Source organism: Toxotes jaculatrix, chromosome 16, assembly GCF_017976425.1.
Source record: "Toxotes jaculatrix isolate fToxJac2 chromosome 16, fToxJac2.pri, whole genome shotgun sequence".
NCBI lineage: Eukaryota > Metazoa > Chordata > Actinopteri > Toxotidae > Toxotes > Toxotes jaculatrix.
Window position 1 is genome coordinate 15,473,750 of NC_054409.1, and position 25,241 is coordinate 15,498,990.

The 25,241-nt window shown below is 38.9% G+C and overlaps 4 protein-coding genes across 4 annotated transcripts; 1 reads left to right on the forward strand and 3 right to left on the reverse strand.

Annotated features, from left to right (window-relative positions):
- Positions 1 to 1,432: 1,432 nt before the first annotated feature.
- On the forward strand, positions 1,433 to 5,119 carry tescb (tescalcin b). Its single transcript, XM_041059030.1, has 8 exons — positions 1,433 to 1,655; positions 2,246 to 2,315; positions 2,610 to 2,690; positions 2,878 to 3,017; positions 3,103 to 3,164; positions 4,083 to 4,190; positions 4,280 to 4,327; positions 4,503 to 5,119. Exons 1-8 carry the CDS (start codon positions 1,592 to 1,594, stop codon positions 4,578 to 4,580), a joined length of 651 nt encoding a protein of 216 aa, XP_040914964.1. The 5' UTR covers positions 1,433 to 1,591; the 3' UTR covers positions 4,581 to 5,119.
- A 2,723-nt stretch (positions 5,120 to 7,842) lies between these two features.
- On the reverse strand, positions 7,843 to 9,560 carry m17 (IL-6 subfamily cytokine M17). The gene is made up of 3 exons (XM_041059268.1): positions 9,472 to 9,560; positions 8,818 to 8,966; positions 7,843 to 8,622 (listed from the first exon to the last, which is right to left on the reverse strand). The coding sequence occupies exons 1-3, from the start codon at positions 9,524 to 9,526 to the stop codon at positions 8,155 to 8,157; spliced, it is 672 nt and encodes a 223-aa protein (XP_040915202.1). The 5' UTR covers positions 9,527 to 9,560; the 3' UTR covers positions 7,843 to 8,154.
- A 4,389-nt stretch (positions 9,561 to 13,949) lies between these two features.
- Positions 13,950 to 17,657, reverse strand: taok3b (TAO kinase 3b). Its single transcript, XM_041059112.1, has 7 exons — positions 17,457 to 17,657; positions 17,195 to 17,323; positions 16,830 to 17,033; positions 15,891 to 16,130; positions 15,380 to 15,592; positions 14,962 to 15,144; positions 13,950 to 14,111 (listed from the first exon to the last, which is right to left on the reverse strand). Exons 1-7 carry the CDS (start codon positions 17,640 to 17,642, stop codon positions 13,950 to 13,952), a joined length of 1,317 nt encoding a protein of 438 aa, XP_040915046.1. The 5' UTR covers positions 17,643 to 17,657.
- Positions 17,658 to 21,404: 3,747 nt separating this feature from the next.
- Positions 21,405 to 22,669, reverse strand: LOC121195604 (heat shock protein beta-1-like). The gene is made up of 3 exons (XM_041059178.1): positions 22,279 to 22,669; positions 22,056 to 22,119; positions 21,405 to 21,815 (listed from the first exon to the last, which is right to left on the reverse strand). Exons 1-3 carry the CDS (start codon positions 22,667 to 22,669, stop codon positions 21,656 to 21,658), a joined length of 615 nt encoding a protein of 204 aa, XP_040915112.1. The 3' UTR covers positions 21,405 to 21,655.
- Positions 22,670 to 25,241: the final 2,572 nt, after the last annotated feature.

Sequence of the window (25,241 nt, forward strand, 5' to 3'; positions counted from 1 at the left end):
ATTTTTCCAAAGACTCTTATGTGGTATGTAGATAACACCGCTCCCTACATGTTGTGACTGAGTAAGTTTGAGGAGTTCAGGCTCTTAACAGTGAGTCACACAGGGCAGGAACCTGCAACTCAGCTCACTGATCTGTGGTTTGCAATATTCAAACATGTTTAACTCCAGGACACACACCCATAAATGATGTGAGATGATGAGAGCAGCCTGAGGTGCAACGTGCTTTATGGTCTATGGTCTGCAGTGCAGCAGCAACTTGTTTTGCTTAAGCTTTAATCTTTAATTGATTACAGACACATTTCTTTCTGTGTCAAATGCTGTTTTTATTTTTTATTTTTTTTAAAGTGGTGAAAGCATTAAGCAGGAGTGTGAATTCAGCCAGACAGAGCTGAATAGAGTCATTTGGGTCTCACAGTGGATGTATATTGCGTAGTTTAGCTGAGGTTTGATGACTAATCCACTCATGGAGTCAGAAGCAGAGGTCAGAAGTTTAAACTAGCAACTTATCAAATACAGTGGATGTGCCATTCAGTTCTGATAACCACCACAAATATTTCAACTGCTAAAAAAGTCACGCTCTGTCAGTTAACACTACACAATATTTGACCTACTTCTCTCAGTGAGGTTTAAGGTTCATTCTCCACATTGGAAAACAGGCAGTTGCCAAAAAAAAGCTCACTTCAGGGTCCATTTAGTGGCTGTTCTGGAACTTTTGACCATATCAACCTTTAAACCAACATAGATGAGAAACTCTTTGAACTGCGCAGGAAAAAAAAAACATCTAAAAATGAACGCCTGCATCTTTTGGACAAATGAAAAACTCTTTCTAGTGATGAAGGCCATGGGAAATGAGTTAAAGCTCCAGTTACTACAGTTAGTAAACTGTGATATTATTTTCATATTCTGACAATTATATCAAATGGAAACATTCTTGAATGTCTTGTGCAACATTTTATAAGGATTTCACCACAGTTCAGCTTTGACACGTTTGATAATCGTGGAAGCCATGAACTGTCCAAGGTTTAACATGAAGTTTTGTGGGGGTACAGTCTATGTTTTGCTGCACAAGAAGAGTCTATACAGTCTACAGTCCATACGATTGGTGATAATTCATGATGATTTAATATAAAATAATTTAATAATTAAAATACTTCTTTTAAAACAAATTTCAATACAATCTGAATGAATTTTTCAGTAATTTAAACCTTTTTTTTATGATATCTGAGAACTACGTGTGTACCTTCTCTCTATGCAATCCATCTTTCCTGCATGGATGGTAAACAAAGCGGTCACGGTCAGTAGTCGCATCTTGTGAATAAATAATAAAAAGAGATCCTGAATCAATAATTCAAACTGCAGCCTGTTGTTCCTGCAGCCTGTCGTCAGCAAGACGGTAGTTGCGGAAGTGGCGACCGCACAGGACAAAAGGAGGTGTGAGCTGTGGCTCTGTTGTAACAACACTCAGGTGGAGATGGATGATTCTGCAACATGATCCACCCTCTGAGATCCGTTTCAGTCCCATCGGTTTCGCTTCATTTCTGTCTCGGGTCCGGGTAAAACTGGACTCATCAGGTGGGAGGTTTTTGGAGGAATGGGTGCTCTGCAGTCCTTACCTGGTCAGCCAGAATACATTGGTCTGGCGGAAAAGACGGGATGTGAGTAATTGCTGTTTATTGTCTGCACTGACTTTAAGCGTTTCCTTTTCAATGACAGTCAGATGTGTGTGAAAACATGAGCTCACCGTGTGAATTTCAATTCAGTCTAATTTTAATTCAGCCTCATCTTAAAGGGGAAATTCGAAGTAACATCTACTATGTGACCATCAAAGACACGATCAGTTGCTGTCACACAATTACACATGTCTGGCATCTTTGTGTCTAAGCTAAATCAGTCTGTCTGGTGCAGCAGCAGCAATGAATAATTGACGTTAATGGGAGTTCATGTAAGTTTAAGTGAATGTGATGTTTGTCAGACAAGGGCAAGCCAACAGTGTTTTACATAAAATATGAATATCCAAATCTACTGCCTTTGAAAGCATCCAATAAAACTTGTGAGGGAGTGAAGGACTGTTGCTATGGGATTCTCTACAAACAAGTTTTTAAATGTCAAAATGTTTATTGCTTAAGATGTTTGAAGACCTTTATACCAACTGTCTATTTGTGGCATGCACAAGAATTAACTTGTGAATTAATCGTACTCTGCCCACAGGCAATTAGTCCTAAAGTTCCTTCTTTTCTCTTTTCAGTTTCATTTGATCAGATTGGAGTTTTGCATAAAAGGTTCAAACAGCTGAGCCACAATGAAGAAACTCTAAGGCAAGTTGATCTGGATTTTGAACTATAATTGATGACTTGTAAGTACTTAGTGGTGAATGTCAATTAAATTTTCACTGTGATCTTCAGGTTTCTGTTTTCATGGGATTTTTGTTTTTAAAGCAAAGGACTTTCTGTTTTTCTTAGCAAATTGGCATGTTTCCAGCTTTCTTTGGAACTACAAACTTGCCTAACAGGCTTCATGTCGGCCTATATGTCTTTTAACATGTGACAACAGACATGTCTTATATGACACTAAATGCCACTCCTTAAAATCCTTTTCAATCCACCCCCCAGGAGAGATCACTTCAATGAAATCCCAGATCTAGCATGCAATCCAATCCGTGCACAAATCATAGAGGCTTTCTTTGACAGAAGGTACAGTGACCATAGCTGAAGTTTGAAAGTTACCTGAATTTATTTACTTTTGTTTTCAAGGTATCACAAACAGCTATTTGACATGTTCTTGGGTTTAATTTAGGAATTTCGTTTAAACTGTAGGTAGATCTCAGTTGGTTCCAGTATATTTGAGGGATTTTAATCTGGTCTTTGCGTATTTCTTTAGAAACTATCGTCAGAATGCGGTGGGGATGGTTGAGGAGATCAGTTTTGAGGAGTTCCTGGTGGTCATGTCCCATTTTAGGCCCCCATCTCCGCACATGACAGAGGAACAGCGTGAGAGCGTCAGGAGGGAGAAACTGAGATGTGTGTCTTAAAACAAATCACAAGCTTGACATTATCTGTTACTGACACACAGCTGCTAAACTAATAGTTTTCTTTCTCACCGTAGTTTTATTCAACATGCATGACACAGACAACGATGGAACAATAACCCTCGAGGAATACAGACATGTAAGCCTCTGTTCACTCATATGCATACCAAAAAAAAAAACTTTAAACCTTTTTACTTTAGTCTGCATATAAACAGTGACGATTACAACAGCAATGCTGAGTCACCATGACTTCATCATGTGGGTTTTACAGTTATGTATGTTCGTCTTTATCGGCATCATTACATCATCTTCATCTGAATTTTGGAAATGATTTCAGATGCAGAGTTGTCATAGTGGAACAAAGTTATTTCTGGGTTTTATATGTAACTCTTCTGTTGGTCACTGGGCATCTCCACTCCACCACTTAAGAGTCAGCTGCCTTCCTGCAACACACTTAATTGGCAACTAATTAGGGAAGGGAGGAGGCATGTCATTTCCTCAAGCTGTAATGACCAGTGAACTAGCTAACACAGGACTGAAATGCAAGCAACACAGACAGGTCTGGAAAGTTCAACAATCCAACGCTTTCCTTGCACAAAGATTCACAGGAGACACAGGAGATCAGTTAGAACAAAGCAAAGAAATCAGACAAGGTACAAAAATCAAGCAGTAGTCAAAAATAATAGGAAAATGTACACAAAGAAACTATGGCTGGAATGCTCGACATGGGGGACAAAGACAACCTAGCATAAAGGGAAAGGGAGACGAAGACTAAATACACACAAGGGGAGGAGGTAATGAAACACAGGTGCAAAACATTTGGGTGGAGCAGGTAATTACAGAGGCGGGAGACACACAAGAGCAGGAAGTGAAGCGTCTGCAATGAGATGACAGGTGGGCACGTCAAAACAAACCAGAAAATGATAATAAAACAAATTGAAAACATGAGTTTTAAGACACAGAACAAGACTTCATACCAGCCTCTGGAGATCAGGGATTTGAGTTTTGTCACTGCAGTATTATCATTATACTTCAGCTGTTGTTCACATCTGTCCAGGTGGTGGAGGAGCTGCTGTCTCGCAGTGGGGCACTGGGGAAGGAAACGGCCAAAAGCATAGCTGATGCAGCCATGTTGGAGGTAGCCAGTATTTCAATGGGTCACATGGTATGTGAGCTATAGTATCTCAAGACAGCAATACGTTTGAAGCACTGTTTGTCTGGACAGTGTCAGTAACTTCACTTATTTTTGCACAGGAACCAGATGAATTCTATGAGGGAATTACATTTGAGCACTTCCTCAAGGTTGGTACACAGAATACACACTATTATATATTCTATATGTTTGCCAAAACTACTTCCCTAGCTAATTACCATACTTTGAAAGTCCATTTAAATATGATAGTATGGTTGATATGGATCGTATTGAATGAAGTGGTAGGAGTTACAGTTTTAATTCATGTAAAACTCTCCTTTGCAGTTGCTGGACGGCTTTGAAATTGAATCAAGAATGAGCATTCGCTTTTTGAACATGGACACGACAACCCTGTGTAAGTGAGGTTGGTACGCTAAACTATTCTGTGACTTTGGGAAGACTCTGATGACGCATATTATATGGTTTCTTTATAACAGCAACTACCACTTGTTTCCCCACACCAACCTTTGTCGCTTGCGTTGACTATATGCCTTACTAATGTTTGAATAACTATGCAAATCCAAAGAAAATATGTATATTGTGGATGTATTAGAAGTAATTTATTTTTACCTTAAGGAATAATACAAGATAATAATCAGCCTCTTAGTAGTTGAACAAAGCAATAAGCAAATATTCATGTCTGGAGTAACAGACAGTATGACTATGCATGCTAATGTGGATGCTAGAGGAATGTTTACAAATATTAATGCCATAAATCTATTACTAATAGTATACTATTACTAATCAGGGATATAAACTTTAGTTTTCAAAAGTATCTATATGTGTCTAAAAATATTAGGACAGTAATTTGAAATGCCTTCACTATGACAGACCACAGCATATTCAATATGGTGCATGCTGTGCACACTACATTTGCACAATAAAAGACCCTATGAAACACATCTGACTGCAGTTCATGGTGTGCATTTCTGATAAAAAGGAAATGGGAGTGCAGTCATGCAAGATTAAATGCTTAAAGGCGGAATCTGATTAGTTCTGATTTCAGAAGAGGAGGTGATATACCGTAAGTCAACTCCATTTTTTCCTCTCTATTCTGCTTCATCTTGCAAAGGTTGTTGCAACTTTTTAAAAACACACACATGGTAATCAGTGGTAGAGACAAACTAATACAGCTCACTTTACATGAACCCTGGAGACAAAAAAATCCTACAGGTCACACCACGCTTTCTCAGAAAAGTCAGTGTGCTCGAATGACTCATTCAAGAAATCATGAATTCATTTTGTGCTCTGTAGTATATAATCTCACAACATTTTATATTCGTTAACTTCCTTTTAACACAATTTGTGTTCGCTGTTATATTTATGAACTGTCTAAATATTACTTTGCCTTTGTATTAGCCTTTATTTTTTCATGTGAGACGTTTTATATGTTTGCTGTAACTAAATTTAAAAAGAACAGGACCTTTTAATTCCAACATATAGGAGCTAATAAAAGCTATTATCAGTCCTATTACTCCCACTTTTTAGATCAAAAAAAAAAAAATCAATATGAAAGCAACATGACCAGTCTTGGGTGTATACTGCCCTCTACGGGTCAAAGCATGTAAAGCATGTTAAATGATGATGATGAACATGCACCTGATTTATTAATGATTTTAAAAATTCATTTACAGATTACGTAAAACGTACAATGCTGTGTTTTTCAACATGATACATGTTAACCTATACAGTCCATGACTTTGTATTATTTAGGCTTTTAAATTACTTTTTTGTCCATATTCATTGCTGGACAGTCACATTGTGCACTGATCTGTTTTTCAATTGTGATCACAGGTGGCCCTAAAGCTACTGAATGTTTCACAATTGTTCAGCATAATCCCTTTTGGGTTTTTTTTTGTCTGACTTTAAATTCAGCTTGAGGTCACTCTGATATCATTTCTATCTGTTGTCAGAGTTCAATGGAAACAGCTACTAGAATAAAGAATTTCTTCATATTGATAGGATAGTCTTCCATTTAATTTTTGCATCAACCTTTGAAAAGCTGATTGCGTTTTTAATCTCATGTCTAAATAAGGAACTAGAAGGGCACTTAGAGCGCCCACCTCCGCCAAGGCCAAACAATCCCACACATGGCTGTCTAGCTCTTATAATAGAAAATTAAAAGGAAAAAGGAAGTAGTCTGATAACATAAATGATGTATTTGTAACATAGTTAGTAATATAGATTCTGAGTTTTCTTCCACCTGATATTATCAGAAAATAAAATTATCAGATCTCAACACTATGAATATGTATTTTTTTCTTTCTTTCTTTTTTTTTTTTTACATCAAGCCGCAAACATTATTTCCCAAGAAAACATCAAACGTAGCCCCGTCTCACACAGTTAAGGAAAGTGGATCCTCACCAAAATTTAATGGGCCTTCCTTGGCCCATCCCTCCACCAAATTTGGTGCAAATTGGTGTAGTACCTATTGTGTAATCCTGCTGACAGATAAACCAATATGAAAACAAAACCTCTGTGAGGGAGGAAAAAAGTTGTTGCATTCTTCCTACAGAAAGTTATTTTTTAAGTTATATTTTTAACCTTGGGAACAGTAGTTTGAAAAAAATGTGTCAGTTCAGCAGAGGTCAACACATTCTCATAGTAATGTGCTGTAGATTGATGACAGGTGGCTCAGTGGTTACAGAGACTGTGAAGGGTCCTGTGTTTGGTCTCCAGTCCTGTCCAGTTCTGTTGGGGTTTGCATGATTTTTTGCTCTGTTGGTGTTGAAATTGTGCAGGTTTTCTGTTTTTCAGGCTAAAGAAAAAGTGGGGGTCCTATGACCAGCCAAGATAGAGCATAGACCTCAGCCCCCTATAGTGGGTAGTGTAAATGAATAGATAATGTCGGCTGAAGAATTGGTTTTGTCCTGAGGTACCCTCTGTGTTTGTGCTTTAAATAAAGCAGAGTTATAACAAGGAACTTGATTCATGACCTAGAGTGAATCCCCCATCTACTTCCAGTTTCCTGACAGCTTGTGATTTGAGGAAAGTTTAGTTAAGCATTACTTCATTTCAACAAAAATATTTGGCATCTGTGATATATATGTATGTACAGATGACAAGTTTGCAGGCAGTCTGTTATTCATCAATTAAAAGACGGGATTTTCTGCAGAATGTCATCTCCTCTTGTGTTGTTCCCACCCCATTCTTCACACACATGCATATCCATCTATATGACGATGCAAGTGTGCAACCCACACGCACATACAGTTATCTGACCCACACCCACACACACCTTGTGACCGGCCAGACAGCCAGCCAGTGTCATGAAATCTTTCCTATCTGATGCAGCCTTGTGTTGAACACATGCGTCATTCTGAGCTGATATCAGCTCAGTCAGCGTCTCAGCAGCTTCCTGATTTTCTTTTAACTCCTCCTGATGGACTGATTCTGTGTAGAAAACAGCACATGATGCTTCGAGCACAAAGTCTTTTTTTTTTTTTTTTTTTTTTTTTTTTTACTTTTTTTAACAGTGTAGAAATAGATATATTGTTTCTTCAACTGAGTCCAACAAATAAGACACATAAAAATCTATTTACCTTTTTTCCAGACATTCCTGAGTTGCTGAAATCGTACATTACTGATGCAACCAAAGAAATAAAAGATCACAAAAAAGTAAAGCTGCAAAGTATCTTTTAATAATTCTATATACAGTAAATATGTTTACATCAGCAAAGTAGAACCTTACATAACATATTAGATATATTAAATATACATAACTTGCATACACATAAGCTTTACACTCCATCTTTTAACAGCATTTGTTTTTATCAGAAACACACAAGAAAATAAATATTAAATACCATAAATAGGCTCCATTACACTGATGTACCAGCCACCTTCATTCTCACATTTCTTTTTAAGTCTTTAGCAAAACCCAATGAGTATAAGTATTGTTGGAAACTGACTGTCTAAGGTCAGCCTTAGGTGCTCCTCAGAAGAAGGGTGTGTTTATTTGTATCCTCCTCCTGCAGAAGTTGTTCTTTAGGACTCTCAGTTCTTGGAAAACATTTGACAGGAGCTCTTTGTAGGTCTTCAGCACCACACAGCCGTAGACCTTCTGCTGGAACACGTTCTGAGGTGGAGGTAGTGTTGTCGGCCCCCCTGCCGGTTCTGGTACCGGCAGGTTTGGGAAGAGGCTCTGATAAAAGTTGTTTATGAGACCAGCCAGGTACCTGTTGCGAGCACTGACGTTGATAAGACTGGACAGCAGTGGGCTTGTGGGTGGCTGTAAGTCTTTCTGCTGCTCATACACCCGTTTGAAATGTGGCAAGAAGGCTTTGAGATGTGTGTAGATGCTCACTATCCTCTCTGAGGGCTCCAGGCCAGAGATGTTGGGGTCAGGGATGTTGTTAACTGACACCTTGCAGAAAAGTTCTGACATGTCTCCTTGAGAGGCTTTCTGCAAAATAAATAAAATTTGAAGAAAAAAAAGGAAGAAATAAAAGATCACATTAATTAAGCCATACATCTTAAAAAGGAACAGGAACAGTTGACATAGTATGTAATGTAAACATGTAGTATGTAAAATACTGAACAAGCACATGGGGATTTAAGACAGCAAAATAAGATCCAGCTCTCTTATGCCTGTACTCACATATGTTCTGATTAGGTCGACAGATTCCTTCTGTAGGAGTTTGGTGAGCTTCAAAGACTGTTGCAGAGAATTCCCACACTGCTGGTTTCTGCTTGCTGCTACAGTTCTTGTTGAATCAACAGCCATAACCAGCAGGAGAGAGAGTAATGCTGAGGAGAAAGGAACTGGTCAGTTATGGTTGTCCTACATCACATCAATGAAGGGAACTTCATCTTCAAGCCACAAGTGGTGAGCAGAGGCGGTAAAAATAGATTCCCCACCTCGCAAACATTCAACAAATGAAAAAAAAAAGAACCACAAGTCTGTAGTCTGCATCAGTTCAGACATGTTTATACAACAGTACAATGTAGTTATAATATGCTTAGTTGCCATCATACACTGCCAGTCTTTTTGAAATATTGTCCACATTCTCCAAACAGTTTAAAAATGTATTTACTTCACTGATGCAGCAACAGATCTACACTATGTTAAAAGACTGTGAACACTGAAATAGAATTTGAAACTTCAGTCAGTCTAACAGCAGCTAAAATAACCACAATAGCAACAGCATGCACAATGGCAAGAAAAGATGCTTTTGTGTTTAATAGTTTTTAAAAAAAAAAATGTATATATATATATATATTTCAACAGAAGAATAGATGTAATACAACTTACTTGTTGCTAGTTCCATACACTGTTGAAAATGCATGCTCTTTACATGACCATTCATTCTCCACTCGGTATCGCAGGCAAATTGCGCGGACTTGTCATAATCACACTGCTTTAAAACTTTAAAGACAGAAACCACACATTTGTCATGGAGGAAATGACGTGCAGTTTGTGAGGCAACCAAATTTCCCAGAATTTCCTCCTTTTTTTCAATGTGCATTTTTTTTCTTTCTTCTATATTAAACAAGTGGGCAATGTCCCTACCGACCTGTGCACATATTAGGCATTATTAGGCACACTGTCTATTATTATGTCTGACCATTACAAAAAAATAAAAATAAAAACATTTTAATAGCACTTCCTTTTTATTTGTGCATGGAAAATACACACTTATCTGACATATCTAAATCGCTTGAGGAACATTATCTTGCTGCTTTAGAAAACAGTTTCAGACATGCATTAAAAAAATATTTTAAATCCTGGGGTCAACCTAACCTTTGACACAGTTGACTGACTTGACTGTTTTTTTTACTGCCCTCTAGAGAGAATGGGTGAGAAGGTGAGAACTTAGTGGGTGTAAAAAAAGTGAAAGTTAGCTCACCACAGAGCACACAGCTGCAGAGTGATGATATTTTTATGCACTTTCTGCATTATAAAACACAAACACAATACCTTTATGAGGCACCTTAATAAAATAAAAAGTTCCTTTAATTCAAATGTCAAATAATATCAATACATACTGTAACAATCTGATATCAGTTAGGGACTTTTGTGGATCTTTCAGTGGCTCTGCTGGCACCATATTGATGCAGTCCTTGGTACCTAGATGTTATTCACACGTTATTCAAATGTGACTCTCACATTCTTAAAAACTGTGATGGGTGGCAGGTAAAGGAAGGTTTTGAGCGGTACTTGTTTTCACCTCGCCTTGTAAACAGTTTCACTGAATTTTATCGGTATGACAAATGCTCCTCAGACCATGTGTGTCGTTTTGCAGCAATATTTTCATGTGGGCATGGTGCAGGAAGCTGGCAAGGTCACAGGAAATACATTTCTCAATCAGAAACTTTTACAAGTGCGTAAAGGGGTGGGTCTGCTTAGCGAAAGTAGGCAATGTGTGAGTTTCATCACACCATAAGTTTAAGCTCCTGACTGACTGGGATCACGTTTGCAGGGGATGATGATGATTTCATTCTGACATGTAATAGAGTTGCGTCCTCCAGCCTAGTGATGTCTTTGGGTAGAACGGGAGGAGGAACTAGAGGAATATGTAAAATATGAAAATAACACAAACTGGGTTTTTCATGTGTTGTCTAATCTCACCATCACCACCTATCACTCTAGGAATGGTAGTTACTTCTGCTTGGAGGCACCCTGTAATGTTTTTAGTCAGGCTTCTGCATCACAGGGTTGATGAAGGGTCACACTACATTACAGAAAAACATTGCTACATGTGGGAGCAACAGATTAACTTTGCACTGATAACGAAAGAGTGAGAGCTGACAGGATCTCTGTGTTTACCGTGGTAACCATGTCTTGGTTTCAAGTATCCACGCTAGATACTGCATTGATATCAAACCACTGACTACTTGAGAAAAGACAGGGGGAACTCAACGCACCACAACCTTGTCAGCACTACTTCAGGTAAAGGCTAACCACTCTTCTGCTATCCTCGGGGCTTTCCAGGTGCCCCAGGGGATAATAGAGGGGTTGTGGTTTGGCAGGCAACTGCTGCTGGCGGTGCCGCAAATGTCGACAGTTCAAGGAAACTACAGTCGGATTCCTGCCAACATATATATCATAGGCCAAAAAAAAAAAAAGCCGCCAATCAACACTTAAAGCAAACAAATTTACACTGAGATGTAAGAAGGCCTAAAAAGCACTGGACGCCCTGCAGTTTAACTTCCTTCTCACCTTCTGTTCTCATTTCAAAGTTCTAGTAATCACACGCTATCTTTAACCTGCATGTATGTTTGCAGGTCTACAGTAAATTATAATGGGGCGTTTGATACAATGTAGGTCAGAGCCATCATATGGCACCCAGAAAAACAAAATTGAGAAATCCTAGACCACATAACAAAGCATTACAAGGAAATTCAACCACAAACACTTCGAAATGCACTGTCATAAGATGCAGGATGTTGACTGAGACTCCTTATTTTTTCAACAGAATCTCTTTTATTTTGTCTTTTAACTGCACAGGAAATGGTGAATAAGTTTGTTTAGGAAAGTCCCCTTTATTCTAACTAAATACATCTTTCTAGTAACTTAAAATTTACACAAATTGTAAGATTCATAACTGTTCTGAAGCCCTCAGGCAAACCTTAGACAAGCACCCCAATAGCACTTTTTTATGGAACCGTTTGTCCACAAGGCTTCAGTTATATATGACCGGACAAAAGGCCTTACTGCATATGAGAAACTTTTTCATCAAATTTCATAAATTTTTTGAAAATGTAAAAGGCTGAAAAATCTAGAGGAGCCATTCAACTTCAGAACACACTTTGGTCAAACACAACAAATTCAGAAATTAGGTTTCTTGGTGTAAAACATTATATACTTCCATTTAAAATATTTTGTCAATTCTGGGGACATCTTCCATCTTTCAGCCCTGTGAGGAATATGACTGAACATTAATACAAGTTGTGGCTCTGAAATGAAAAGAAAAAAAAAAAACAGATAAAGAAATACCTTCCAAACATAACAGGGCTGCATTCAAGACCACCACATTAAACAATGTTTCAAAAACTGACCCGTGATAAAATAGTATTTATTTTTTCATACATATACTTCATTTTTAGAGGGTTTCACTGCATGGGGTACTCTAAATATGTCATGAGTGTCTGAAAAAAACGTAGTAGTGTTTTGACTCGGGGGGAGGGGGAGGTTTCAAAATGCTTCATGTTTACATTTTGTAAAAATCAATCGTCTCTCCAAGACAAAAAACTACAAGGCTAAAGGTGGTATTAGAAATTAAGCACCAAACAATTATCTTTCCATTCAGTATAAATGGAAACATTGTGCAACCTGTTCAATGACCATAATGAACATGGCAAAAAATATGTAAATCTGATCTTTAGACACTAATTACTCAAATGCAATCTGGACCCACGTGTTGTTGTATTTGTTTTTGTAGAACCGTTGATCTTTAAAAGATCCTCGGAATGATATAATAAGAAGTCTGTGGTTCCATTCACCAGCATTTATACAATCTGAGAGTCTAGTGATTTGACTTAGCAATATATTGAACTATTGTTTGACCATATCTCTATATTATAAAACAAAAATGAAGCAAAATCTTTATCGTTAAGCTCTGTTATCAGTAATAGACCAGTGTCTCTGTATGTTCTAACTATATTCTCATGTACAAATATTCATATCAAAAGTTATACAGCACAATTCTCACCATTTTCCTTTACAAGAACTTTGATTAGTGACCATTAAATGATTCACAAGTTTAGATGAAACCAAAACAAAATGGTGCCGGCCTCAATAAATAAAATGTAGAGATAAACACGTAACTAAAATCTGCTTCAGGCACAACTTAAATAAAGGCATTTGTGAAATTATCATATCAAATATGGCGCTTATGTCCAGTATCCATAGGCTTAAAAAAAAAAAATGCTATGACCACTTTTATTTACAAACAGCTAAAATCTCTGACAGATTCATGCTTCACTTCACAACCTGAATTTGTCCTTAAAGTGCATGCAATAATAAGCAGTTTTACCAAGTGGGATCTTGAATTGTGATAAGATAAACGGGTTGATCAAGCTAACGCCAATTGATCCTACATACCAAATAAAAAGAAAAGGTAGAAGAACTGTTGCCTAGAAAAGTGAGGGACCACAGTATACTGTATGCATAAGCACAACATGGAAGTATGACCAAAGAAAACTTTTTAAAAAATGGATAAACTCTGACTTTATCCAGTGACCCCATACAGTAATATTCACATTCAGAGCATAAAATAAAATAAAATAAAATAAAATAAAATAAAATAAAATAAACCTAAAAAAAAAGACAAAGCAGCTTTACACCACGGGGAGTCCGTAGCTCACATTCCACAATGTCCCTCCATGTAACACACACATTAAGCATAATAAGAACATGATGGGTTTCTACTTAAACATATCAAAGTGCCCATTTTACTAAAATTTCCTGATTTATTCATTTCATACCAAAAGGAGGAAATGGCATGGAGGAAAGAGTCTGTTATTTTTAACACATAAGTTTTGAGTTACACTGACTAGGTTTGATTTTTATTGACATGTTGTTGTAGATTCTTTTGTTTTACTTTCCCCCTTCAAGTTTCACAAAAGAAGTTCTCATTGCACGTAACACCTCGATTCAAAGATGCAATATCTAAGAGAGAAGAAAAGCAATAGAGAAAGTTATCCAGCTTTGTCACTATGGATGTGACAAACGGTCAAGTGGACATGAAAAGGGCACGGATATGTTGTCCTCTAAAGATAAGTCCACTTTCATCTGTTGTCTTCTTTGGGGAAGTCCAGAGATCCCAGGCTTCCAAAGCCGAGACTTCTACTTTCTGTGTCAAAAGCGTTAATTTCTCTGTCCTGACGTTCCAACAAGTGCTTGATCCTTTCAGTACGTTCCTTCTGAAGCGCGGCCAGTTCCTCTTCAATCTGCAATTTAAAAACATGATGGTAGTAATTTCGTTATATGGACACCAAATGTAAGATTGTGCTTCACCCTGCTAGCAACACAACATTGCTGTCAGTAACACTAACACTTTCACGGTGGGGAAATAAAACAAGCTACTTGCCACACAGCCATGACATTTAATATGGATATTCATGGTTCCTAAAGGATTAATCTTCAAGAAAAATTGTTGGATATTACAGAGTCCAGTTTCTTAAATGTGAAGATTTGCTGCTCTTTCTTATTCTACAATACTTAATTGTAAATTGATAAAAAACAAACAAAAAAAAAAAAAATACAAAGTGCTGCTGAGGCTGATGGGAATATCATTATTTTTGCACGTTTATTTTCATAAACTAAAGCATGGGGCAAATTTAAATTTTGACACATGAGGGCCCCAAATCCTGAGGGGGACATGAATGTCTTCTATAGCACTCCATCCAGAAGATGTCAAGACATTACACTAAAAACCACATGTTAACCAGCTGAAGACACCGCATGAAAAGTCAGGGTATCACCAAAGACAGCAGGTTTCATCCTCTGGGGACTATACATGCCTGTACAAAAGTTCATGCTAATCCATCAAACAGCTGCTGAGAGTGTTGCTCACTCCCCATAGCACCCTTTTAAGTTGTAATGAACACTGCTGCCTCTAGGGGACACTAACAAGCCACTACATTATAAAATCTCCTGCAACTGCCACTATAATAGAAAAAGTATCCCTCTGTATATATATCCATGTGCCTAACTATGCTGATGTATTTTCTTAATTAATCAATCAATTAACTGTTATTTGATTTGAGTATTTTAGAATGGCTTCCATCTTAAAACTACCTTCTGTTCAAGGTGCGCTCTGCGTATGGAGACCTTCTGCTCAAGTTTCTGCTCCTCTCGCTCATGTTGGGTCTCCATCTGTGACTTGGTTTTTCTCTGGTAGGCGTCCAGGAGCTCCATCTCTTGCTTCAGCTGCTGCTTCAGAGCTTGGCACTCTGTTTCCTGCTCTGCCTCTAATCGCATCTAAGACACCCAGCAAGACAGAGGTGGTCACAAACATTAGCAACTACAGGTCAGCAGTTTTGAGCAAACTTTAGCATGAAACAATATTCTATATTTTCTAGATGCACATGCAGTGGTCGCTGTTACTATTAGGCAGATATGAAGGGCAAATGTGCACAAATAAATACACAACATACAAATGATGAATGAGTTCCACTTTTGTAACTCATGACAAGATGTTTCAGGATCCTCGTACCGCTTGTGAAGCCATCATCTCGTTGATGCTCTGCTCGTACTGCTCGGCCAGCACAGCCAGCTTGCGTGTTTGCTCCTCTTTCAGACTCTTCAGGATGGTCTTATGGTCGCCTTTGGGGGAGACCTCCAGCTGATGGTTCCTAAGAGCTTTGTACTGCTTGTTCTGCACCTTGCAGGTATCTTGGAACTGTTTCTTGATCTGCACCTCCAGCGTCTGCAGAGGTAGAAAAGACAAAAAAATTTTTAGTGTTCTGTTCTCTCATGTTACATTCAGATAAAATATAATTAGTGAAAAGTTATCCAAATATGGCAAAAATCAAAACTGGATCCTACTGTACAATAAAACATGTACAGTACCTGCAGAGCTCTCAATTTTAAGCTCAATATATGATCCTTTTATCGTTTTGTGTTGCTCCTTTTATAAGCAAATTCTTCTTGAAATTAAGTTAGCTGGATATCAACTCACTAAATAACCGCATTCAGGAGAATGGCAAAGAAAACGCTTCAGGCACCTTGAGGTTTCTGGGCTGCTGCCGTTGCTCCAGACTGTGTTTCCTGTGTAGTTCTCTCTGCCGCCGGCTGTTGTACTCCTCCTGGTTTTCGAGCTCTGTCTGGTGCTGCAGCCGCATGAGTTCAACACGCAGCTTCTGCAGCATCTGCAGCTGCCTGCGCTCCAGGTCCTGGGTGGACTCGTCCTGCCGGATCATCAGGGCGTGTTCCATCTCCTTCTGGGTCCTCTTCTTGTTCAGCTCCTGGGACAAGAAGTTTAAAGTAATGTAACTGATAATGCCAATATATGCAGAACATTGCACAAATAATGATACAGTATTCTTCTAAACCGCCTGTGCAGTTTGTCACTTCCTGGGTTCCACTTGTTAATGTCGGTGTCCTCTTTTTAACTTCACATGCTTGTTTTTTTGGTTATATTGTCTGTTATATATGGACTGATGCCTCATTTAATCTCATTGTATGAAGTGTTGGAAAGGATTTCTTTGCTTGTTTCTTTCTTTACTGTCCTATAGGCCACCATGATTATTGTCTTGTTCAAACCCCTTCACACTGATGAAGAGTAGCTTTGCATGCAGTAAAAATCCCAAATCTTAGTTTCCTAATGTGAGTGTTTGCACTTTTTTCCGTTTCATAACTGTATTGCATTGAAACTACTGTAATTTGAATGCACTGCAATAGGCATTTGGGATTATTTTTTATATTTTGTTGCATAAGTAATCAACTTACTGCAAAATAAGAATTCATCATGAAAACATTGTATTAAATCTAAAGTCATATAAAAGATTAAGCTTTCTGTGGAATCTGGTCTTGACTTGGTCATAATATCCACACTAACCAATGATCATTTTACAAAATTATCTTGTGTCGTGCCAAAATTGTGATATCTGTCTTTGTGATTGTATTTATAGTCTTGATTATGTAATGTCATGAAATCTCACTACCTCTCTCAGTTGCTCCTGTTCAAACTCATGCCTCCTGACCAGACTCCGGCGTTTGAGGGCCCTGCAGCTCCGGTCGTAGACCAGCCTCTGCTGGGCCAGCAGATGAGCTTCCTCCTCAGCCTGAGAGCGCTGCATTGTTTCTTTGTGCCTGGACAGACGCTCCTGCTTCTCCTCCTTGGGTGTGCAAGGGTCTTCATTCATCTCCTTAGCACATGAAAAACATAAAAATAACAGAACAGAGTGAAAAGATTTTGTATGATCTGAGGACAATCTCATTGAAATCGTCTGAGAATATGGGTTACACATATAAGAGATATGGTTTATAGGTTCTTAATCTTAGTACTATGTTTGTTCAGGATATTTACTTCTTTGATCTTCTCTTTGCAAAGCCTGTACTCCTTTTTCTGGTTCTCTAAGAAAGTAGTCAGCTCTTTTTTTTGCTGAGCAACAATCTGTTGCTGGATCCTCCTCTCTTCTGCTGCAACCGACTTCATCTGTGAGGAGACAGTAAAATATTCAAATTATCACCTAGAAATGCCTGTACAAACACTGTTTGACTTAAAATGAATGAAACCACTCTCTAGTTCCCACCTCATTCATAAGTAACACCTACTGTGGAGGCTTTACCTCTTTGTCTGTTTGAGCAGCGTGGCGTTTGGCCAGTCTTTCCAGCTCAATGTAAGTGTTGTTCGCATGTGTCTCTAATTCCTTCTGCAGCCGGAGCCTATGCTCATCCATCTCGGCCTTTAGCCTGTTCTCCAGGGCGATCAGCTGCTTCTGGTGCTGCCGCCGCATGCGCTTATACCCAGACATCTGCTCCCGCAGCTCAAAGTCCTGCTCATGCTCCTGGATCTACCTGATGACCTAGACAGAAGATCGCAGGAGGCAGGAAGTAAAAGACACAGACCAGGAAGAGAGAAACAACTGCCATGGCAGAAAAAAACTGAAGAGAGACTGCTTATATGTCAGAGGCTATGGCCTAAAATCAGACCACATACAGAACGGTGGCAAAGAATAATTCTTTCAAAGAAAAGTAATCAGTTTGCAAATTACTACACATCCATGATAACCAATGAATTTCAAAAAAGGGATACAGAAGTCTGTGTAATCAATATATATAGACTCTACAGTTTAATCCCATTTAAAATCCAGCATAGAACAAAACATGTTAATATCAAGCAACATAAATTAATCAATTCATCACTCCACTGTCCTTTCCAATAAGCATTCAACATCTATATGCTGTCAAGATTAGGATCAAGATCAGTCTGAGAGACAGTAATCTAAGATGACTATTCACTATGTCTATGTCATCAGACAATGTGGAAATGCACCTTTTACAGTCTATGACATAAACGAAATCTCATTTGTAAAAGACAGAGGGCAGAGATTTGCATGGAACAGATACAGTATAAATGCAATGCACACATAAAAGCAGAGGCAGAGAGGGAAGCTGAGGATGGAAAAAATGACATCCATTAACAGGATCTGGTTGCCATGACTACAGATGTACAGCTGAGAACACAGACACCGCTTCCCTCCCCTCATCACCCCCCGCCGCCAGCAAGCACACACGCACACATACACTGACACACACGCGCGCGTTCTCTCTCTCTCTCTCTCTCTCTCTCTCACACACACACACACGCGCGCGAGTATTTTTATGCAAACGGTGGAGAGAGGGAGCTGCGTACCAAAGATGCTGATTTGATGGTGCCAATGTGTTCACAGATCTTGCAGTCGAGAGACCGGCTCTTGTGAGAAGTAGGCCGCAGCTCTGGCCTGGTGTCCCTGTGCACAGCCTCATCCCTCACGCAAGCATGGTCCTGCAGGGGGGGAGGAAAAGGAGGAGATAGTGGGGCTGGGTGCTTCCCAGGCCCTCCGCACTCGCTGTTTCTGCTAGAGCTGCTATTACTGCCGAATCTCCCTGAATGCAGCACACATCCAGCGTTAAATGCATCCTTCCCCTGCTTGTTCCCCCGCTACTGTCTGCAAGTCCTTCCTAAGAGAGAAAAGGGCATTGCCAAACAATTGCAGGAACCACCGAAAAGGCAGCTTCTAAATGTAGTCGTTTTTTTTCTGGCGTCCCCCTCTTCCCAAAGAGGAGGAACCAAATGGCTCCGGTGGATAAGGGTGAATTATGCAATGCCTACCATTGATAATCGGAGAAAGATAGCACAGGGATGTATTTTACTGCCACTCTTCTTTTCCGTTTCAAAATGCAAGAAATGTTTGGGAGGAAAAATACTTTTCCTGTGTTCCCATGGTCGCATGTGGTACCATATTTAAAAATATTTGAATCAGACAAGGCACATCCAAACATGTTTTTTCCTCGAATATGTCGCTTGATGATCCGTTTGTATTCCACTGGAATTTCTGTCCTACATTTACAGCGCACTTGGTCATGGTAGGTGGTTCTGGTGCCTTCTATTCATCTCTTTCCTCTGTCCCTCTCCTACACTCCCCCTTCCTTTAAAGAGACACCGCAATACTACAGGCACATCTCAGCAAGCCTGAAGTTATTTAACATCACACTCTATTACAATATAGATAGATTTTTAGAAATCATAATAATCAATAGTAAAATGAACTCATATAGGAAGAGCAATGTCCACTTTATGTAGATATCACACATGTAAATCAGTATTTTTGAAAATGTATACAAATTACATTATTATCAGCATTATTGTTGAAAATCCCACTGTGTCATCCAGTGGCGGTTCTACTTTGAATTACTCCCTGGGCGACTCCCCCTCCAAGCCCACCCCAAAAAAAGAAAACACATTTAGCATAAACAGCCATGTTTTAACAATATTTATATTATAACAATCTCCAACTCCAACATTGCCAAAACAGTTTAGAAATTAGAGTTATCAGAAATTAAATAAATATACTCTATATACATAAAAGTGGCAAAAATATACACAGTCACACATAACAGCAATAATAATAAATAACAATAATATAAAATAAAAACAATATAATTTTATCATTTTAGAATAATAAAGAAAATAAAAGAATAATATACAAATAAAATATAGAATAAATATTCTGAATGGCACAAATCCTTCATCACACAAATGAAAACACACTAAAGGAAATCTAATTATTATTAACTATTAACAAAAACTAACAAACTAACAAACTAACAAAAACTAAAACTAAAACCTGACCTTTCTGGCTTTCCTTGATGCAAAATCATCAATAATGTCATCATATGAAACCTGCTCCCCTATTGAGTGATTGATACTGATGACAGCAAGGCCAGTGAGCCATTCCTGACACATGGTTGACCTCAGGTACGACTTGATCAACTTTAGCTTTGAAAAGCTCCTCTCTGCTTGAGCCACAGTGACTGGCAGAGTAAGTGTGATCCTGAGAGCAGGATTATCAGAAAAACAAAACCGTGCAGGAATTATAGGCCTGTATTTATAATATGAATGAAATGTGCATTATTTGGAAGAATAATAAACTTTCCTCAGGCACAAGGCATGCTTAAATTTCCTTTTGAAGTTTTTACTTTTAGTTGGTGCATTGAGAACAGGCTCTGGGGTTCAGGTTTCCTCCTTGAGATCTGCTTTGTTGTCTAATATTTAAGCATTAAAGAACACATTTTAAATCAAAGTAGTTTAACTGCATAAACCCCAATTTAGTTTAGAGATATTATAACAGATCAAAAGGTATAACTCTGTACAATGGACTGTGAATTGTATTTGTAAAGGGTCCACTGTCTGTTTGTTTGTGGAACATGTCTTGAGGTATTGTTGTGGTCTTCTGTTCCTGAACATGTTTTTTTGGCTTGAGCCCTGAAAGGTCCAGTGATCGAACGTATCGTGCTTTAGTTCTTGCTGGTGGCTGTAAAGTTGATGATGGATGGAGGAAGGATGAAATGCTATTTGAAGCTTCTGTACATGAACATCTATAATATGCAGATATTCAGTTTGAAGAGGCATTTTTCTTTGGCCAGAAATGGTTATATGGTGAGGGTCTCTGCTTGTGGGGCAACTGCCACTCTTATGTTTCCTTTCACACTTTGCCATTCTGTAATCTATGCTAAAACCGCTCTTAAATGCTTTCTTAACAATTTGCATTTCATAGCTGACCAGTGGCTGGAAAGCAATCAACAGAATCACTTATATCTGTGTATGAATTTGAAACAAATTCCTTTGTATTTTTGCTGTATCTTTTGTATTTTCAACAGTGACTTCCATCATTGCATTAATCTATGTGATGGCACAGGACAGATACAGTAACCCAACTTACCGTATAACACACCACATAAACACTAGATGCCACTGTTTCCTTTTGAATGATTTAGTCTTCATCAGACAAGCCCGGCACCTGACTTATACTCTTGGCTCTTTCAGCCTCCTTTGTATTTGTGGAGATGATTATGTACATTGTGATTTCACATTTGCTTAATAACATTTAATACATTTATTGAAGGCTGGTTATTGAAGACATCAATGTACAACTTTTAGCACAAAATTAATCTATACTACTACTTTTTCAATGTTTCTCTGCACCAAAACCAAAATGAAACTCAGCTCAGTTCATGTTTTTATCCAGCTATTCTGCTCTGTCATGCAGAAGACATGATGATATTACAAGTGCATGAAAAACTACTATCCATCTTCTGTTTGAAATGCTGTGCCGTGCAAATACTATTCCTCATACAGTAGCAGATTGTTGTTACAGTAAATCACATTTAATAAGCTGCAGCAACTTAGTTTTTCTTATTTTTTTTAAATGTCAGTGCTACATCAAGGTTTCTGCACACAACTTGAGCTACATCTGAGTGTAGTTTCAAGTTCTGCTCCCTGGTTTCACTTTTCACCGTCCTGCTTCTGTCTGATCTGAACGGGTATGACGAGCTCATTGCCCGGGGCGCTGATGGATGTCCCAGGAACTGGAGCCTCTACAGACAGGACTCCATCACCAGACAATGATGAACTGATGTGCTGCAGGTCCACCCCCTGTGGCAACCTTCGACAAATGGAGAGAATATATATCAGCAACCAACACATCAACTCAACCAAACTGCAGTCATTGTATGCAGCTGAACATCTTTTTAGTATGTGGCACCTGTTGCTTATCATCATTTGTTTAACTTCCTACCTTATGAAATGTTCAGTATTTGCTTTAGTGGGACTACGTATACAGGTGTAATGTGAAATTATATAAATTTATCTTTCCAAATTCTTCAGCTTCTCAAAGATAACCTACTTATATTTCCGGGTGAAGCATCTTGACACCAGTCCATGTTCATCTTGCCTTTCTTCATGATTTCCTTGAAATTAAAAACAGAAATTGTAACAAAAACACAATGTTAAAACACTAAATTACATAGCAGTCCATTTACACCTTGCTAAGATAATTTTACTAAGTTTGCATCACATAACTCATCTTTAATCTAGCTCACAGTCAATCAAAGAAGCATGTGCGGTACCTGATATTTGCAGGTAGCCGTCCTTGGTTGTGATTGTGATCTCCTCAGGCGAGAAGTGATTGACATCCAGGTTAATCTTCCAGCTGTCCTGCCCTGTTCGGATCTCTGACACTCCACTTGTCAGTTGTCTCAGGTCCTTTTGGTTCAATGCTGCAGGTTGCTGACCAATGAATGGAGGCAGAAGGGGAGTTTGAGTGTACCCTGGCCAGGAGAAAGATGCCAGTCTCTTTTTTGCCCAATCTAACCAGTCCAGATCACTAGGCTCCAGGAAAGGAGGGAGGCCAAAATCTTGTGCAAAGATGCGGCTCGGCTGTGTCCAGTTTGGGAAAGGATCCCAGCTGACATCTCGGCGGAAAATGGGACGAGATAATGTTTTGTTTTGTTCACCCATTTCCTAGAAAATAAGCTCAGAATGAAGGAAAGGGATGTTGAAACTGCAAAGCCTGTAGCTCCACCCTGACAAACAAGTCTAGATTGATGACCTGGACAGCAAACAATAGGTCAGCTGTATTTTCACTCTCAAACGCTAACAGAAAGTGAGCAGGAGGTTTGAGCAAAAGGCTGATTTGGCATTGGTAAACCTCCACCCACACACTTTATATACCCAGCTGATTCATTTTGTCATCATGTCCAGCAGTGAGTGTGATCTAAGCAATGAGAGTGTCCTGGCATGTCCTGAACTGGGATGTTACTTCTCCGTTGCCCTGGAATCTGGAGAGGATAATGTTAATTATTTGTATTTATATCTCTAGAGTGTCTGTGGCAAGTTGTTGGCGAATGACTCTGGAAGCAGCAAGCGGACAGTTTATTCAGCAGTGGCCTCTGCAGTCTTGTCACATACTGGTGCTCTTTGTCCATAGGAATCACAGCCTTGTGTTATGTGAGGGAACAGCACGTACATTCAGGGTGGCACAGTAAACAACAGAGTTGCTCCTAGTTTCTAAACCCAAGATTGAAGAAAAAACTCAAGACCAGACAAACTTTGTCATGTGATATGTATGTAGTGCAAATTATTCTATGTTATAAGGATAGCGATGCGTTTACATCCATGACAAAGTGATGGACTGAAAGACTGACGCAGTCGGGTGGTGATGAGGAATTTCACATCCAGAGCTACATCCTCATGAGTGTCATATTGTACAAATAATGAAACAAGCTTTAGAAGAATAAATCATTGAGGTATTTGCCATCAGAGAGGACTGATATTTATGTGATGTATTAATGAGGTAATATCTGTAGCCTTTCCATCTTCACTCATCCAAAACATTAGTCAAAGGTATGAACCAGATTAATATGCAGCAATACATTGTAGAATTACAGTGTCGGACTATGTTGGACTGTGTCAACATGTTGAATTCTTATTTTTCAGATTTTTTCAAATTACACACATTGTAAGTGTCACAGGGTGTGTGTGTGTGTGCCTAAGTGTGTATGTGTGTGTGAGAGGTTGCGTGCGCACCGACCGGAACTAATTGAGACGGGATAAGACACAGGTGTGTGTGGTGTCAGCGGGCACGGGCAAGCAGGTAGCAGCGGGAAGGAGGAACAGCTGAGCTGTCTGCGAGTAAGAAACGGCAGAGAAAGCGTGAAAGAGTGCTGGTCGTGAGAGGAACGCTTCGGCCGAATCGTGTGTGTCCGCTGCCGCGCGTGGATCCGCAGTCAAGCCATAGACGCACAGTGCGAGAGGCGGAAGCCTTGGATCAAAGTGGAGGGGTGGGGAAGCGTTCCACCACTCCTGCGGTAAAGTACCCCTCTATTTCTTTGAACATATTGGTCGAAGTAGCATTTAGTGACGCCGCGTTTCCTGTGATGATTTATCTGTCTTCCCTTGTTCTTGAAGGTTTTTGATATTTTTGAGTTTGGTAAGTTTGGCACCTCAGGGTCCAGTCATTTCCTTCCCAAACTATCATAGTAGTCTTTGTGGATCGGGCCTTATTGTGTCTGGAGTGGGTTTATTTTTAATGGATTAGTTATGTAAATTCTTGAGTTGTGTTGGTTTATCTACATATATATATATATATATATATATATATATATATATATATATATATATATATATATAATAGTAGCTGACGAACCCTGACAGATACCTCATTTTGTCTTCCCCTCAAGCTACCAACCGACAGCTACGCAGAGACCTGCTGTCCAGGGGAACATCTACACTCCGTTTGGGCGAGTGGACAGCTGTGGGGCTATTTTAATTTGATTCCCCAGAGTACTCTTTTCTTTTATCCTTTGCTGTTAGCCTACTTTTATAATAAAAACATTTATATATTTTTAACTGAACCTTCCCCTGAGTTTTGTTGCTTTGGTGTGTCTGCTCCCCACAGAGAAGAGTGTTTAATACTGTCGTGGTCACTCTACTTGGTGACATAAGTAGGCAATACTACAAAGTAGCCTGTAATATTACCTATAGACACTATTTCTGAGAATGATAAGACAGAAATGGACTTTTAGTGTTTAAAAGAACAGGAAAACTTGCTGTTTCAAGCTTATCAGTTGCACTATCGCCAGGAGCAAGTAAAAGTATCTGGAAACAAAAGCTGTCACCAAGTCTAATTGGCCATCTGAGCAATTAGCTGGCATCATTATCCCATCATTAGCACACTGGGTGCAGAGTAAATATGATGGACCTTTAAGTTTTTAAAACGAGTATTTAAAAAGAGGACATAATTTGCATAAATTCAGAGCCACACCTCTTGGTTGGCCACTACTGTATACACACAAAGAAGAAAATCATAGTCTTGAGTGTGCTAAATAAACCACGGTAATCTGCTTTTAGATAGGAGCAGAACTCCTGAGAGTCAGAGGAGATTTACCCTGAAGTGAAGCTACTCAATGTTACTGTATTTGAGAAACTTTTATTGTCCAGCAAATCTGAAAACAAACTGTTTAACAATATTCATCAGCATTTTAGGACAATACACAAATAATATATTCACAATAGAGTTCAGTTCATTTTA

Coding starts and splice junctions, on each gene's coding strand:
- tescb (XM_041059030.1), top strand. CDS start 1,592: ATGGGTGCTCTGCAGTCCTTACCTGGTCAGCCAGAATACATTGGTCTG. Junction 2,691..2,877: donor GAGGCTTTCTTTGACAGAAG/GTACAGTGACCA, acceptor GTATTTCTTTAG/AAACTATCGTCAGAATGCGG. Junction 4,328..4,502: donor CATTTGAGCACTTCCTCAAG/GTTGGTACACAG, acceptor TCTCCTTTGCAG/TTGCTGGACGGCTTTGAAAT.
- m17 (XM_041059268.1), bottom strand. CDS start 9,526: ATGAATGGTCATGTAAAGAGCATGCATTTTCAACAGTGTATGGAACTA. Junction 8,967..9,471: donor GTGTATGGAACTAGCAACAA/GTAAGTTGTATT, acceptor CTTTCTCCTCAG/CATTACTCTCTCTCCTGCTG. Junction 8,623..8,817: donor TCGACCTAATCAGAACATAT/GTGAGTACAGGC, acceptor TTTATTTTGCAG/AAAGCCTCTCAAGGAGACAT.
- taok3b (XM_041059112.1), bottom strand. CDS start 17,642: ATGTCTGGGTATAAGCGCATGCGGCGGCAGCACCAGAAGCAGCTGATC. Junction 17,324..17,456: donor CTGCTCAAACAGACAAAGAG/GTAAAGCCTCCA, acceptor GTCTCCTCACAG/ATGAAGTCGGTTGCAGCAGA. Junction 14,112..14,961: donor GAGCGCACCTTGAACAGAAG/GTAGTTTTAAGA, acceptor TTTAAATTGCAG/ATTGAAGAGGAACTGGCCGC.
- LOC121195604 (XM_041059178.1), bottom strand. CDS start 22,669: ATGGGTGAACAAAACAAAACATTATCTCGTCCCATTTTCCGCCGAGAT. Junction 22,120..22,278: donor CGGCTACCTGCAAATATCAG/GTACCGCACATG, acceptor TTTAATTTCAAG/GAAATCATGAAGAAAGGCAA. Junction 21,816..22,055: donor TGCTTCACCCGGAAATATAA/GTAGGTTATCTT, acceptor CATTTGTCGAAG/GTTGCCACAGGGGGTGGACC.